The 15,227-nt window shown below is 46.4% G+C and overlaps 1 protein-coding gene across 5 annotated transcripts in view; it reads right to left on the bottom strand.

Moving 5' to 3' along the window:
* EIF2AK4 (eukaryotic translation initiation factor 2 alpha kinase 4) overlaps positions 1 to 15,227 on the bottom strand; it is a 101,187-nt gene that overhangs the window by 10,381 nt on the left and 75,579 nt on the right. For all 5 annotated transcript variants that reach the window (XR_007189938.2, XM_026480040.4, XM_044377513.3 and 2 more), the window contains 6 exons: positions 13,707 to 13,772; positions 10,876 to 11,046; positions 10,390 to 10,524; positions 7,484 to 7,591; positions 6,879 to 7,007; positions 5,335 to 5,421 (listed from right to left, as the gene is read on the bottom strand). Coding sequence is in view for 4 of the 5 variants with exons in the window: in XM_026480040.4 (XP_026335825.2) it covers positions 5,335 to 5,421; positions 6,879 to 7,007; positions 7,484 to 7,591; positions 10,390 to 10,524; positions 10,876 to 11,046; positions 13,707 to 13,772 (696 nt within the window). In the remaining variant the exon portion in view is untranslated. The remainder of the gene's footprint in view (positions 1 to 5,334; positions 5,422 to 6,878; positions 7,008 to 7,483; positions 7,592 to 10,389; positions 10,525 to 10,875; positions 11,047 to 13,706; positions 13,773 to 15,227) is intronic.

The following is a 15,227-nucleotide window of genomic DNA, read 5'->3' as shown; positions in this document are numbered from 1 at the left end:
AGTCAGAATATGCGTAGAGTGCTCTGTAGAATTCTAGTATCACATTTAAAGACAGACATTGACAAGGCATGTCTAGAGGAGGTCAACTAGGAGGGTCAAGGATTTGAAAAATCATGTTATGAGGAATGGCTTAAGTAACCAGAATGTTTAAACCAAAAAAGAGGAGAGAGTGACGTGGCAGTGGTCTCCTACAATTTATTTCAAGGTGGCCGAGAGGAGGAAAAATTAGACTTGTTATTTTGACTACTCTAGAAGGCAGAACTAAGACCACAGAGTGTAAATTTTGGGAAGGAGACTGATTCAAGTTTTTAAAGTTCGTTAATCATTACAGCAGTGTATTACAACACAAATTATGCAGCAGAGGCTTGATGGCCCTCTCTTCGTAGTATTGCAGGAGCACTCTGCTCTGGAAGAGGCCTGATCAGTTCTCAGAGTCGTTTATGATTTTGCGACTAACAAGCAGACGAGTAGTGGGGACTTGCAGATCTTCCCATGAAGGATAAGCTACTACAAGAACTGCCTTCCTGCCTTAAACAATCAAAGTCAGACAACACACTGAACGATGGTTTTTCAGACCTTAGACAACAAGTAGCGGAGGACTATTTTCCAAGAGAAGGAAACACAGCGAGTGCCCTACCAGCGCCCGTTTACTGTGATGATGCCTGCAGACTGCAGTACAGGACCGCGAAACCTAAACAGAGACCAGGAGTCTTGTCAAGGTAGGGAGACAATTTAGGCAGACCGAGATGGCTAGAGACTGTGGGGTGGAGGACTAAAGAGAAGAGCGCTCCACACTCACAGAGAAAGATCAATTTCGGAAGCTCTGTGGAGCAGTCCACTTAATTCTTGCCAGAGATCTCAACTGTACACTACTGAAAGAAAACTGTCTGGGGCTGGGCAAACGACCACCAGAAAAGAGTAGGCGTACTCATTTCTGGAATTCACAGGGCTGGGGATAGTTGGTATTCTTACCAGGGTAGAGAGACCTCAGACTACACAGGGCACCAGGCAGTATCCACCTAAAGGTTTTGCCTTACTAGTAATGGGGCTAACTCAGCTTAGACCAACGGCTGCCCTGGGTCCGCCCTAACAACACGGAAAATGAAGCCTGGAAAAGGTCAACCAATTCAAGAATTTTAACTACACCCCAGAACAAAGCCCAGCAGTATTTATAGGAACATAAAAACTAGCACCCAAAAGTGTAAAATTCATAATGTCCAACAACCAATCAAAAATTACTGGCAGGAGGGTCGGGTGGCTCAGTCAGTTAAGCATCTGCCTTCGGGTCAGGTCATGTTCCCAGGGTCCTGGGATTGAGCTCCATGTCGGACTCCCTACTCGGTGGGGAGCCTGCTTCTCCCTCTCCCTCTGCCTGCAGCTCCCCCTACTTGTTCTCTGTCAAATAAGATCTTCAAAAAAAAAAAATTACTGGCATGCAAAGTGGTAGGAAAATATGACTCATAACCAGAAGAAATGATAGACTCAGAAGTGTCAGAAATGATGGAATTAGTAGGCAAGCACCTTAAAACGACTATTTTTTTTTTAAAGATTTTAAGTTTTGGGGCACCTGGGTGGCACAGCGGTTGAGTGTCCGCCTTCGGCTCAGGGCGTGATCCCGGCGTTATGGGATCGAGCCCCACATCAGGCTCCTCCGCTATGAGCCTGCTTCTTCCTCTCCCACTCCCCCTACTTGTGTTCCCTCTCTCGCTGGCTGTCTCTATGTCTGTCAAATAAATAAAATCTTTAAAAAAGATTTTAAGTTTTAATAAAATAAGTTTTAATAAAGTAAGTTTTATTTACATTACCTCTACACCCAATATGGGGCTTACACTCACAACTCTGAGATCAACAGTCACATGCTCTACTGACAGCCGGCCAAGTGCCCCTAAAATGACTATTTTAAATCTTATAAAAAATGTAAAGGAAACAAAACCTCAGAAATGGAAGATAAATGAAGTTACAAATGTAACTTACACAGATGAAAAAATACATAATCTATGCAGTGGGATTAACAGCAGGTAAGATATTGCAAAAAGATCAGTGAATGGTCCTGAATAAAGCATAGAGAGAAGGAAAAAACAGAAGACAAAAATGGAGTCTTAATGAGCTATGGGTCAATATCAAATGATTAACATACTGTAATCAGAGTCCTACAAGGAAAAGACGAGAAGGGACGGAAAAATATTTAAAAAATAATGTCTGAAATTTTTCTAAATTTTTATTTGACAGCACAAGCAGAGGGAGAGACAGAGGGAGAGGGAGCAGCAGACTCCCCACTAAGCAGGGAGCCTGATGTGGGGCTCGATCCCAAGACCCCGGGATCATGCCTTTTTATTGTGCCAAAGGCAGGCACTTAACCGACTAAGCCACTGAAGTGTCCCTAAAATAAGTAAATCTTAAAAAAATGAAGGTGAAATAAAGACTTTCTCAGACCAAAAACAACTGAGAAAACTGATAAACCAGCAGACCTGCACAGACCAGAAATAGTAAAAGAAATTCTTCAGGCAGAAGGAAAATGAAATCAGAACGATGTCTGCCTCAACACAGGAATCAACAGTTCCAGAGATGGTAAATATGTGGGTAAATATAAAGGACATTCCCCCCCTTATTTTAAAAACCTCTTTAAAAAATAACTAATTAAAGCCAAAATAAAAACAATGTATTGTGGAATTTATAACTTATGTAAGAAAAAATACTTGGTAACAACAGCACAAAGAATGAGAGAAGGGAAATGGAAGTATTCTGTTATAAGGTTCTTACACTGTTAGGTGAAGGGCATATAATGTTTTTTGAAGGTTGAATGTATTAAGTTAAAGGTGTATACTGTAAACCCTAAGAAGTGACTAAAAAATCTCACCAAAAACAGGAGTAATGGTTAGCAAACCAACAGTAAAGATCTAAAAAGAAGGCATGAAAAGAAAAAAGAAAAAAAAAAAAAAAGAACAGATGGAATAATTAGAAAAGTAATAAAATGTAGATTTAAACCCAACTATTTCAATAACTGCATTACCTATAAATGGTCTAACTAGTCCCATTAAAAGACAGGAATTGTCAGAGTAGATCAGAAAGCAAAACTCAACTACTGCGTGTCTCTAAGAAACCCACTTTCAAGACCCAGATGGGATGGAAACAGACATGCCATGCAAACACTAATCGAAAGACCTCAGAGCAAGAAATATCAGGGATAAAGAAGAACATTGCATAATGATAAAGAGGTCAGTTCATCAAACAAATAACACCTGTCATTTGTATTCACCAAGTAACAGAGCTTCAAAATGCATGAAGCAAAACTGCTAGAACTAAAGGGAGAAAAACGTCAATCTACAACGATAGCTGGAGATTTTGACACTCCTCTCTTAGTAACCGATTGAGCAAATAGACAAAATGATTAATAAAGATACAGAAGACTTCGGCAATCCCACCACCTAACGTGACCTGATTTTTATCGAACACTCCCCCCAACAATGCAGAATACACGCTCTTCTCTAGTGCACGTGAAACATTCATAGTAACAGACAATTGTTTTCTAAGGGCTTAGTAAAACTGGAAGGACTGAAGTCATACAGAGTATGTTGTTTGATCACAAAGGAATTAAATCGTTAGAAATCATTAAAGATGATGTAATGTGCGCTGGGTATTATATAAAACTGATGAATCACTGACCTCTCTACCTCTGAAAGTAATAATACATTATATGGTAACTGAATTTAAATTAAAAAAAAAAAAAAAGGAAAGAAATCATGAAAGAAAGATAGCTGGAAAATAACCCAGATATTTGGAAATTAAGCCACACACTTCTAAATAACCTGTTGATCAAAGAAGAAATCAAAGAAACCAGAACGTATTTTGAACTAAATGAAAATGAAAGCAGTACATGTTAAAAATGTGCAGGATCAACTAATGCAGTCCTTAAGAGTGACATTTATAGCATTAAATGCTTATACTTAGAAAAGTCAAGTCTGAACTCAGTGATCCATGCCAGGTGCCATTTTTTTTTTTCTATAAAGGCCCAGGTAGTATTTTAGGCTTTGCAGGCCACACACGGTCTGTCACATACTTTTTTTTTTTTTTTTTTAAGATTTTATTTATTTATTTGACAGAGAGACACAGCCACCGAGAGAGGGAACACAGCAGGGGGAGTGGGAGAGGAAGAAGCAGGCTCCCAGCAGAGGAGCCCGATGCGGGGCTCGATCCCAGAACGCCGGGATCACGCCCTGAGCCGAAGGCAGACGCTTAACGACTGAGCCACCCAGGCGCCCCCAACATACTTTTTTTTAAACAAAGAATGTAAAAACGATCTGTAGCTCACAGGCCATAGCCAAATAGGCTGTGCCGGATTTGGCCTACAGCCTGTAGTTTATCCATCCCTGATCTAAAGTTCTACCTGAAGAAACCAGAAAAAGAATAAACTAAATCCACAATTAGCAGAATGAAGAAGAATAGAAATCAATAAAATAGAAAACAAAAAAATAGAGAAAGATCAATGACATCAAAAGCTGGTTTTCTGAAAAGACAAATAGGACTGATAAACCTCTAGCCAGCCTGGTGAAGTAAAAAAAAAAGAGGGGAGGATGGGAGACATAAATTACCAATTATCAGGAATGAAAGAGGGGATTATCATTACAGATCCTACAGGTAGTAAAAGAGAATATTTGAAAATTTAGATGAAATGAAAACATTCCGGGGAAGATACCAACTACCCAAACTCACTTATTCAGAAAGAGGCAACCTGAGCGGCTCCCTGTCTAGGTCCCTGCGGCTTCACTGGTGAGTCTGACCGAACATCTGAGGATGAAATAATACCAACTGTGCACGATCTTTCAGCAAATGGAAGAGGAGAGAACACTGTCCAACTCATTTATGACGCCAACATCACCCAGGTCATAAAACCTGACAAGGACTTATAAAAGGGGGAAAATATGTTGATTCTTTTTCTTTAAAAATAGAAATAAAGGTTAGAGGGTGGTATATTTAGGAGCTTTGTAAGTTAAATGCAACAGAGTAAAACTGGCTAGGAAAGAGCCACAGCATATGCCAACCAGCAGGTATCCGTCTAGTTATTATTCTTTTCTTAGATGAAGAAAGGGAACAGAGGTAGAAAAGTAGGAAAAACCTACTGCCACTGTTTTTGATTTTTGATATGAAGGGAAGGGTTCTGATTCAGATTCTCTCTTACTCTATAGCCTTTCTCCAAGAACAGGCCCAGCAAATAAAATAATGGATCTGCACCCACACCCAAGGCCAGGGGACAGCGGGAGGTTGGGTGCTCCACAGTTACTACATGGTTTGGGAAATGTGCCTGCTGGACCGTGAAAGATTTCCTTGCGTCTGTACCTTGACATAGCTTCCTCCTTTGTCTGAGACGAGGGCCACGTAGGTGATTTCGTGATGTCTGCAGTATTCCTGTAGCTCCTCTTGGGACTGAAACAAACACGGCATGTGAGATAAACACAGAGCACGGAGAGCGGCTTCAAGTTGTTAGGGAGACTGAAAACACGGGGTTCGACTGTACTTCCAAAGTGACCTGCTCACATGCTGACTTCAGGACATACAGATAGTAAGTCGGAAGAGTACGGATTCAAAGGGGGAATAAGACCTTGCTTTTCTTCCTTCCACTGCTGTCCTCAGGGGCCATGGACAATCAATGTGCTCAGGACACAGTAAGAGGTTTGCAGAAGCTTCAAATCTTGGTGGAAGGTGCCAAAAAATTAGACAGTACACATACAACAAGAAGGCCCTCGAGGAAGGCCAAGGCAGCAGCAACAGCGGACGGTGTAAAGCAGGAGTAAAGCGTAAAGCCACTGAGCAGTGGAGCAGAGACGCCTGCAGGGTCTGCCGCTGGGCAGGACCAAAGTCATGGTTTCTGGAAGAACTCTCCTCTAACAATTTCTGAAACAAGGAAACCAATGGAAGAGGGTGCTGCTCTGTCACGTGATTACACACCACTGCTCTGCACACTCCTGCCAGGAGGTCTTCTCTCCACACGCACAGACCCAGCAGCTTCCGAAGCCCCCCCGCAGGTGACGTGCAAAGAGCAGGAGGGAGGATGGAGGTTGTGTTTCCCTGGGCGTCTCTTCATGCTCCGGGGCGCCTGAGTGTGCGCGAACTGGAGCGTACGCCCTTCTGTGATCTGCTCGTGGCAGTGCACACTTCTCTGCAGGCCCCCCCGTTCTGAAGGGCAGGCGGGTTCAAGGCTGCCACTTCCCTCACTTCCATCCCCAGAGCTGGCTGCTGTGGGAGCTCTGAGGAGAGCCAGCCGCCCCCACAGGCTCCACACCAAATGCCTTTGGGTGGGGGGCTAGGCTGGATCCTGGCCCTGCAAAGACGTCCCAGCCTCATCCCTGGAACCTGCGAGCATGTTCGCTTCTATGGTCAAAGGAACTCTGAGTTACAGATCATGAGACAGGGAGACGATCTGGATAATCTGGGTGGGATCAGTGTCATCACAAGGATCCTTGTGAGAGGAGACAGGAGGGTCAGAAGTAGAGATGGAAAGACAGAAACAGAGGTCAGAGAGGAAAGAAAATGTGACACTGCTGAGTCTGAAGGTGGAGGAAGGGACTAGATCGAGGGGCGCGGGAGGCCTCTTGGGGCTGGAGAAGGCGGGCAAATGCGCCCTCCCCTCAAGCCTTCAGAAGGCACGGGCCCTAGCAGACCCAGTGGAACCCGTCTCAGACTTCTGAATGCCCGAAATGTGAGGTAACCGGCCTGTGGTGTTTAAACCACTGCGTCTGTGGTCCTTTGTTCCTGTAACAATCAGAAACTAACCCAGGAAGTAACTCCAACCAGAGAGGAGTGGAGTCTGAGAGAACCCTACTCTAAAGCCGGGGCGGCCGGACTGCGCGCACTCCACCCGGGGGCACCGTGCGTCTCATTACCTGGGACCAGTCATACATGATTTGTGCTGTGATTCCCGCCGACCAGAGTTTCTGGGTGAGGTTGATGGCCCTGGACATGGACATCTGGCCAACACTTACGATCAGGAGGTCGCAAGAGCTTATTGTGACCTGGGTCAGAGAGAGAGGGTTACATTTAGAGGAGTGAGACCGTGGGCCGGCAGGTGGGACCAGCACCAGGAGGGAGGCGGCACTCATGTGAAGACAGGTCAAAAACCTTTTATATTAGTCTTTCTGGAAATTATTTCAGCTACAAAAAAGGAAAAAGAACCATTTATAGCTCTGTAGAGTACGGCAGGATTTCTGAACAAGGGGCTCTGACAGGCGTCTGCCAACACTACACCTCATGTTTACACTGCATCAAAGACGAGGAGAGCGAGGCCAGGCAAAGATGGATGAGCTGCCCCAGGTCCCCCAGCGAAAGGCTAAGGCCTTACACACGAGGACAGATGCTAGGTCCTAGGCTTGTCTATCATGGCAAAGAGAACTTCCCAAAGCCTCGGCCTACCGCCCCAGCCAGGGCTCCATATACAGGACTCTAAGACCAAAGGCAACTCAGCCCGCTGGAAAGCAAAACTGGAACTTACAGGTTCTTCCATGTTGAGGATCGCCGCAGAGATCTTGTCTATAGCTATGCTGACCCCGACAGCAGTGGGGATTGGTCCCAGAGCCTGTGGTCCTCTAAACTGGGGAATCTGGGAAGAAAGGCACAGCTCTGGTTATGAGATCGAGAAGAAACTGTCATCACAAGCAAAGCGATGACTGGAGGGCACACACTTGTCAGCAACTTATCATCAAAGGGTTCAACCAAAAAACAGTACGTGATGGGCTGGGGGAGAGAGAGAGAGAAGAGAATGGGGGGCGGGGAAGGGAGAGATGGGAGCAAGCACACGTGCCAATTTAGGAAAAAGTTACCAAATGCTGCATCCAGAGCTGCACTGCTGAACAGGGCAGCCCCCCAGCCGCACGTGGGCTTGAGTATCTGCAGGCTGACTAATCCAGACTGACGTGCGCTGTGTATGTGAAATACACAGGCTCAGAATGGGAAAAGAGGAGGATATAAAACAGCTCATTCATCATACTGAGATGTCAGATTACATGCTGAAATAGTATTTTGGGTATATTGGGTTAAATATACACTGATTACAAAGGCTTAGAAAAAATGTAAAGTAGCTCAAAAATTTTGAAAATTTGGACTGTATGTTGAAACAACATATTTGGGTTAAATAAGATATATTATTAAAATAAATTCCACCTGTTTCTTTGTATTTGCTTTATGTCACTAGATAATTTAAAATTACACAGGTAGGTTCTGATTCTGGACCAGACAGGTAGGAACACTTCCATTCCTCCCGCTAAGTACAGCTAAAAATCCTGGACATTACTTATAAAGCAAACACGAAGAGAGGGCACACACGGGTGCAGGACCTGTAGGATCTGAGGGTAATACATGCTGACAAGCCAGAAGTGCCAAAGAGAACCAACAAAAGGCGCCCAGGAAACCTGCTCACTCTAGCCAGAAGACCAAGAAAAGGGCAACCTGGCAGGGCTGAAAATGTTTTTATGACCCCCACCCTGCTCCAGCCGAACACCACAGGAAGACGCATAGGCCCGCCCCCACCAGCAAAGTCTGAGTGGGGGCCCACACCTTTACCCAGATGTAAGGAGTCCCCCTCTCCCACCAAGCTCCAGCTGGGTGGCATCAGAGAAGACTAAATGGGAGCCAGGACTTGATACCTGAGGTATTTGCCCCCTGCCCTCCAAACAGTGTCACTGGAGGCCAGGAACCGAAGGATTACAGACCCTCACCTCCGCCCAAGCAGTGACGAGGCCACCTCCCCGTGCGGGTGGTGCCTGAGGCGGCTGAGTGGGAGGCTGGAACTTTCCCTGCTCTCCAGCAGTCTCCTGCCACTTCCCCCACCCCTCACCACAGTACCAGTGGAGGCACGTGGGAAACAGGAACAAGGCACCCCTCCCAGACTAGGGATGTTGAAGCAAGCGGGGTAAGGAACCTGAGTCTTTACCCTCGACCAACAGTAGCAAGGTGGCACCCCCTGCCCCTACTGGCACCCTCTCAGAAGAGGCTTATTAAACCAAAGACCTAGCTGAGCTCCAGTCTTGTAATACTGAAAATATCCAGGGTACAAGTAAAAATCACGCATAACGGCAACCACCAAGAAGATCTCAAAATGTGTAAGAAAAGCAATCAACAGACACCAAAACAGGTTGACACAGATGTTGGAAATATCTGACAAGGATTTTAAAGCAACCATCACAAAAATGCTTCAACAAGCATGACGAGCAGGCTTGAGCCAAAAAAATTAGAAAGTCTCAGCAGAGAAGTAAACAATAAAAAACCTCAGGGATATAACAAAAACTTGAACATCTGTCATCAGAGTCCTCGAAGGAAAGCAAAAAGAGGGCAAGATGTAAGAGATATTACAATAATATGCCTGACACATGCCTTTACTGGTACTGTGGGGAGCGTGGCCTCGTTACTGCCTGGGTGGAGGTGAGGGTCTGTAATCCTTCGGTTCCTCCACTGGCACTGTTTGGGGTTTGGGGGACCACTACCCCAGGCAGATATCAAAGTCTTAGCTCCCATTTAGTGTTCTCTGATGCCACCCTGCTGGCACTTGGTGGGGGGGGCCCATACTGGAGAAGGACATAAACCTCTAGATTCAAGAAGCTAAGATAACCCCAAAGAGTATAAATCCAAAGAAAGTCACGCCAAGACACATCATGATCAAATTTCGAACTAAAGACAAAGAAAATCTTAAAAACGTTGCATGAAAATCAGCTTTCCTATATGGGAAAATTCAAACAATAGCACATTTCTCATCAGAAACCAGAAATTCGGGTAAAGTACAACAGACTTTCTTCCCCTCTTGAGTTTCTAAGAGTTTGATAGGTGAAGCAAAAGCCTAACACTGTCTGATGTGGGCCTCGATATATTGAGAGGAAGTATTTAAGATAATTACATTATAAATGGGGGGATGGGTATAGGGCCTTCCAGGGAGGTGAAGCTTCCATACTTCATTTGAACTAGTAAATGTCAGCACCAAAGGATCTATACGGCGACAGAAGAGCTCTGGATCTTGGTGTGGGGTGGTGACCAGACTATACACACACGATCCAGTGGCACAGAGTTATACGCACACAGCGTACCGATGTCCGTGTCCTGGCTTTGCTAGGTTATTCTACTTACACTAGATTTAACCGCTCAGGGAAACGGAGCGAAAGGTACACAAGATCTCTCTGTACTCTCTTTGTAACTTCCTGTAAACCTATAATTATTTTAAAATAAAAGTCAGAAACACTACAGATGTGGTTCACGGTCCATTTCTATTCCTAGATAAAAGGCATGCAGGTGTTCAATTATACCACTGGCTCAGTTTCTCTGAATGTTTGGAATATTTCAAAGTATCAAGCTGAGAAAGAAAGGACATTAAGCCAGGATGAATCAACGAAGGAATACAGGGCGAGCCCTCACCAGCAGGTCGTATCTGCCGCCAGCTGCAAGGATTTCAGATACAGCCCTTTGCCTCCGTCTGATGACCGCCACGAACTGGAAGATGACTCCGTTGTGCTGCTGCACCTTGTAAACCAAGCCCAAATTGACCAAGACCTGTGAAGTGCAAGCCCACGCAAACATGTCAAGGGCGCGGTTTTCCATCAGTAGCATCAGAGCAATCAGTAAGATGTCTAAGTGCAGCCTGCCGGGTGAGGAACTCTGCTCTCTTCAGGAATCACCACCTCGCTGAGGCTCCCTGATGTGTCGGGCTCACTGTACTACAGGAATCATGATGCTTGCAAGGACATTCTGATTGAAGCCAAAACTGTTACTAGAAATCAGAAGTTCCAAAATGTAGAAAGCAGAGTTCTGGGGGAAGAAAACGTGTGCTAGCATTAACCCAAACCCCCATTTCCCCCTGTGCTGGCACCACAGACCCACAGGAGAATCCAGCGGTTGCCCGACCTGTAACTTGATGCCGAGTTTCTTCAACAGCCCAACAATCTCCTCTAGGTCTTTTAAGCCGTACTTCACCAGCTGGGCAACGCCTGTTTTCTGTTTTATTAATGAATTTATTGCTGGGGTTAGATCTTGCAGATCTCCCTTCTGCTCAATAAATTTGTAGAGTCGACAGAGCTGGAAAGCAAAGAGGCACGTTTAGCTTCCGATCCACGGCAGGGAAGCCGCCCTCCGCGTGGTGTTGCGACACACGGGGGCATGGCGGAGCTTGGGCACCTCCACGAGCAGGGAGTTTGTGGTCAGAGGCAATTTTAACCTTTACTGGGGACCTAAGGATTATCCTTTTCCAGCAACTGGAAAGCGCCTCACGGGAGTGCTGTGGGCACCTACTCCCAGCAAATGCTGACCCCAGCAGAGCAGCCCCGCGTACTAGCTGACAAGATTTCCTCTTCACCTCCCTCGTTCTCGTCAACTCCCTGCTGCAGGCACAGAAGTGGGGGTGCGGGTGGGGTGGACGGACACACGGAAAGGCGAAGTCTGACTGGTTCTAATTCTACTCTCAAGTAGCCAGAAATTCCCTCTGCTCCCTTTGCTTGAATAATTCCTGTTTGGAGCCTTGGGTTGCCACTTGGGTGTCACCTCCCACAGACAGCCCCCTGATCCTTCCCTCCGACTCACACCTCCATCCCAGCTCCCGGCTGCCGCACCTGTCGTGCTTCACTTGAGGGCAATGGCTAGAGATGATCTGTGGGCCAGGCCCAGTCCCTGGCACGCAGCACAGGAAGCAGAAAGTAACTACAGTCATAAGCCAGAAAGAAATTTCCACTCGAGCTTCTGGGAGTTAAAACTGTATCTACTTTAAGACTATGCAAGTGTAACGTGGTTCAATGATAAATTGGCGCATGGAAACAGAGCTGAATGAAGACTCAGCTTAATCCAGTTTAATAATCATACACCACGTGTATTTTTTAAAAATCCAAAAAGTAATATAATCTCAATTTCTTAATGTTTTTCCTCTTAAAATAAAAAAACTATTTCTTCTCAAATTTTAACACTAAATTACCCCATTAATAAACTTCCAGAAACACTACTAGAGTCACTGTCTCCAGATTTGAGTCCTCACCCCATCATCGACCAACTCCATGTGACTCTGGACAAGTCACAACATCTCTTTGCGCCTGAGGTGTCTCGTCTGTAAACTCGGAACACGGGGCCAGACACCGGCTTGCAGTATTTCTACTTTCCGACTCTCTTCAGAGTTCCACTCTTAAATAATGACAGCACCAAATGCCTTCCTATTAGGTGCTAGTTTCTCCATGTTTAAGCTAATCAAATGTACAACTTTGAACTACTGCTTATCATCCAATCACCAGAGATTCAACAGCAAGAAGCTGACATTTTAGCAGCGGATGCAGCTTTCGTGTGCGAGTGTGAAATATGTTTGAAACGGGACACTGGTTCGAAGAACCTCCTGGGCTTGAACCTTCAGGCAGGGAATCACCAGACTGGGCAGTTTCCTGAGCACAGTCTTCAAGCTATTTATAAACGGAACTATTTCTGCTCATAGGTATCCAGTATTTAACATCAAAAATTTAACCTGGCTCAATTTCTAGAACTCCTAGGCTATCTCATCTGTTGAGTTCCCTGACTGCTGACTGCTCTGAGCTATGGTGTGTGCAAGTTTGGTTAGAGCTCCGAGGGTCGACAGATGCTGCACACACCCCCCCCCCCGCGGCTTTTTAGAGGCCGGTATGAAGGAAGGTGAGGGCAGCCCGTGGACGCTTCAGCTGCCTCCTTTATATGCCCAGCACGATGCCCGCCGCGGCGTAGGTGTCCGGAGAATGAGCGTCTCCGCCCGGCCTGTGTATGGTCAGGTTTTAATCTATCCTCTGCGTGAATTTGCTGATCACCACAGGATCATGTAACCGAGTGCCCCAGAGGGGTTCCAGGGAAGTTCTAAAGAAGTCTCTCTTCTTGTACAAACATTCGGGAAAATGGCAAAAATCCCCGTTGTCTTCGGCTATCCAGTGACTCCATGAGGTATGGGTTACTGGGCCGAAGATCACAGAGCCATCTGATGCCTGTTGAGAGAACAGGACAAACCTGTTTACCCCTCGAGATAGTCCTTATTGCCACTGGGATCCAATGTCACATTTCGGGACTAAGAAATGTACCCGAAAAGCAGGAGCTTTAATTCCACTGACATGTTGGAAGAGCAGGGGATAGGGTGGTGGGGGAAACGCAAACGGATCTGCAGAGCTCTGTGCCTCATTCCCGTCCCCTAGGATCTATTTCAGAAGAGGACAACCAGGGGCGCCTGGGTGGCGCAGTCGTTAAGCGTCTGCCTTCGGCTCAGGGCGTGATCCCGGCGTTACGGGATCGAGCCCCACATCAGGCTCCTCTGCTATGAGCCTGCTTCTTCCTCTCCCACTCCCCCTGCTTGTGTTCCCTGTCTCTCTGGCTGTCTCTATCTCTGTCTAATAAATAAATAAAATCTTTAAAAAAAAAGAAGAAGAAGAAGAAGAAGAGGACAACCAGTGCTAGACCCGCTCGCTCAGCAGTGAGGCTGTGCCGAGCGCGGCTGTGCAGAGCGGGAGAGCAAAGCGGCTGGTGATCAGGAAGGGACAGGATGATGACCGCACGGTGACCAGCAGCGTGGGGAGGCAGGCTCTGAGCCCCGCGCTGGGCTCTCCTCCCCGAGGCTGCGTGGAACTATGCACACTCAAGGGAAACCTGTCTGTGAGGCGCCGGGGAGCAGCTCTGCCCCACCGCCTCGAGCATCGGGGTACCACAAAGTTACAGAGGAAGCGGTAACAGCTCCGTCACTAGGTACTTACACTATTAGACGACAAAGACAGATTGTAAAACTTGGCTTCCACTTCTCTCCTCGTCAGCTTTTCCGTCTAACGTGGAAGAGAAAGGGAACAACGAGAGTCACCAAATTTGGCCCTGAACATAAAGATATGATCTCCAGGCTAATTCCGACAAGTGTATACCCTCCGTTTTGGACAAACTGCTCCTAATCATGAAGGATGGATTAATTCTGTGATTAGAATTTTTTTTTCTAATTCGCATAAAACTAACATTTGTCTCCTTCTTTTTTCTTTTTTTTTTTTTTTTGAAGATTTTATTAAGTAATCTCTTCACCCTATGTGGGGCTCAAACCCACAACTCTGAGACCAAGAGTTGCACGCTCTACTGACTGAGCCAGCCAGGCGCCCCTAACATGTGTCTTAAAATATGAAAACTCCGACGTAAAAGAACGGAAAGGGGGAGGTTGCCCTTGCTGAGTGGTGAGGCAACTCAGAGCTGGACAGGCCAAACCGGGGGGTTTCTGTTTGGATGGTGAGGGAATAACGGATCCGTGTCCCTCTGGCAAAAGCCGCGTGCTGCCGGGCTCTGAGCACTGCTTCCCACGCCGGCAGTTAGGCTGTGGCTGCGGGATATGAACAAGGATGACGTGAAGCCCCCTTCACAATCCCTGGGGTTCTCGCCAGGGTCCGACGGACAGTGCGTCTGCTGCTGCCACAGAGCAGCAGCACTTGGGGGGAAAGCACCACAGAAAAACAGTAAAATTAGGGCCCCTGAGGTGTACCTGCCGGATGAGAGAAAAGCTACTTAGGCTTCTTGGTGTCTAGAAAACAGTAAGCCTGGGGCGCCTGGGGGCCTCAGTTGGTTAAGTGTCTGCCTTTGGCTCACGTCATGATCTCAGGGTCCTGGGATCGAGCCCTGCATCGGGCTCCCTGCTCAGTGGGGAGCCTGCTTCTCCCTCTACCTGCTGCTCCCCCCACTCCTACTCTCTCACGTGCAGTCTCTCAAGTAAATAAATAAAATCTTAAAAAAAAAAAAAAGAGAAAAAGAAAACCAGCACAGACGTCCACTATCTTGTTCTGCCTTAATCGTGGACCATGAATAACCTATAGGTCATTCAATCTCCTGGATGCCCATTATAAAAACAGTATTTAACACGAAAAGAAATTAGAAAAGATAAGCATTCACCTTCATCCCAGCACCATAACACTATTCAAAATTTTCAGTAGCCCCCCAGGCCCTGCACACTTTCCGTGGAGAACTCGCACACGTACTAGAGAACCACAAGTGCCACGACGCAGCTCCCTCAGGAAGAGGAACTGGAGGGGCTGCGGCCCCGGCCCGACAGGGAGCAGGTGCCGAGGCTCCCGCCGTGGTCTAAACCACTCTCCCCGCACTCAACCGAAAATCCCAATGACCACATCCATAAATGGGTGCGTGGGAAGAATTCAGGGGAGGGCATGAGCCCTTTATTCTCAATACAATCACTCCCTCCAATTGTTGTGGGTTTTTTTTGTTTTTTTTTTTTACTTTAGAGAAATGAGGAA

Source organism: Ursus arctos, unplaced genomic scaffold (assembly GCF_023065955.2).
Source record: "Ursus arctos isolate Adak ecotype North America unplaced genomic scaffold, UrsArc2.0 scaffold_36, whole genome shotgun sequence".
In the NCBI taxonomy this organism is placed as follows: domain Eukaryota; kingdom Metazoa; phylum Chordata; class Mammalia; order Carnivora; family Ursidae; genus Ursus; species Ursus arctos.
The sequence above is the reverse complement of the archived record's forward strand: the minus strand, read 5'-3'. Positions and strand labels throughout refer to the sequence as shown.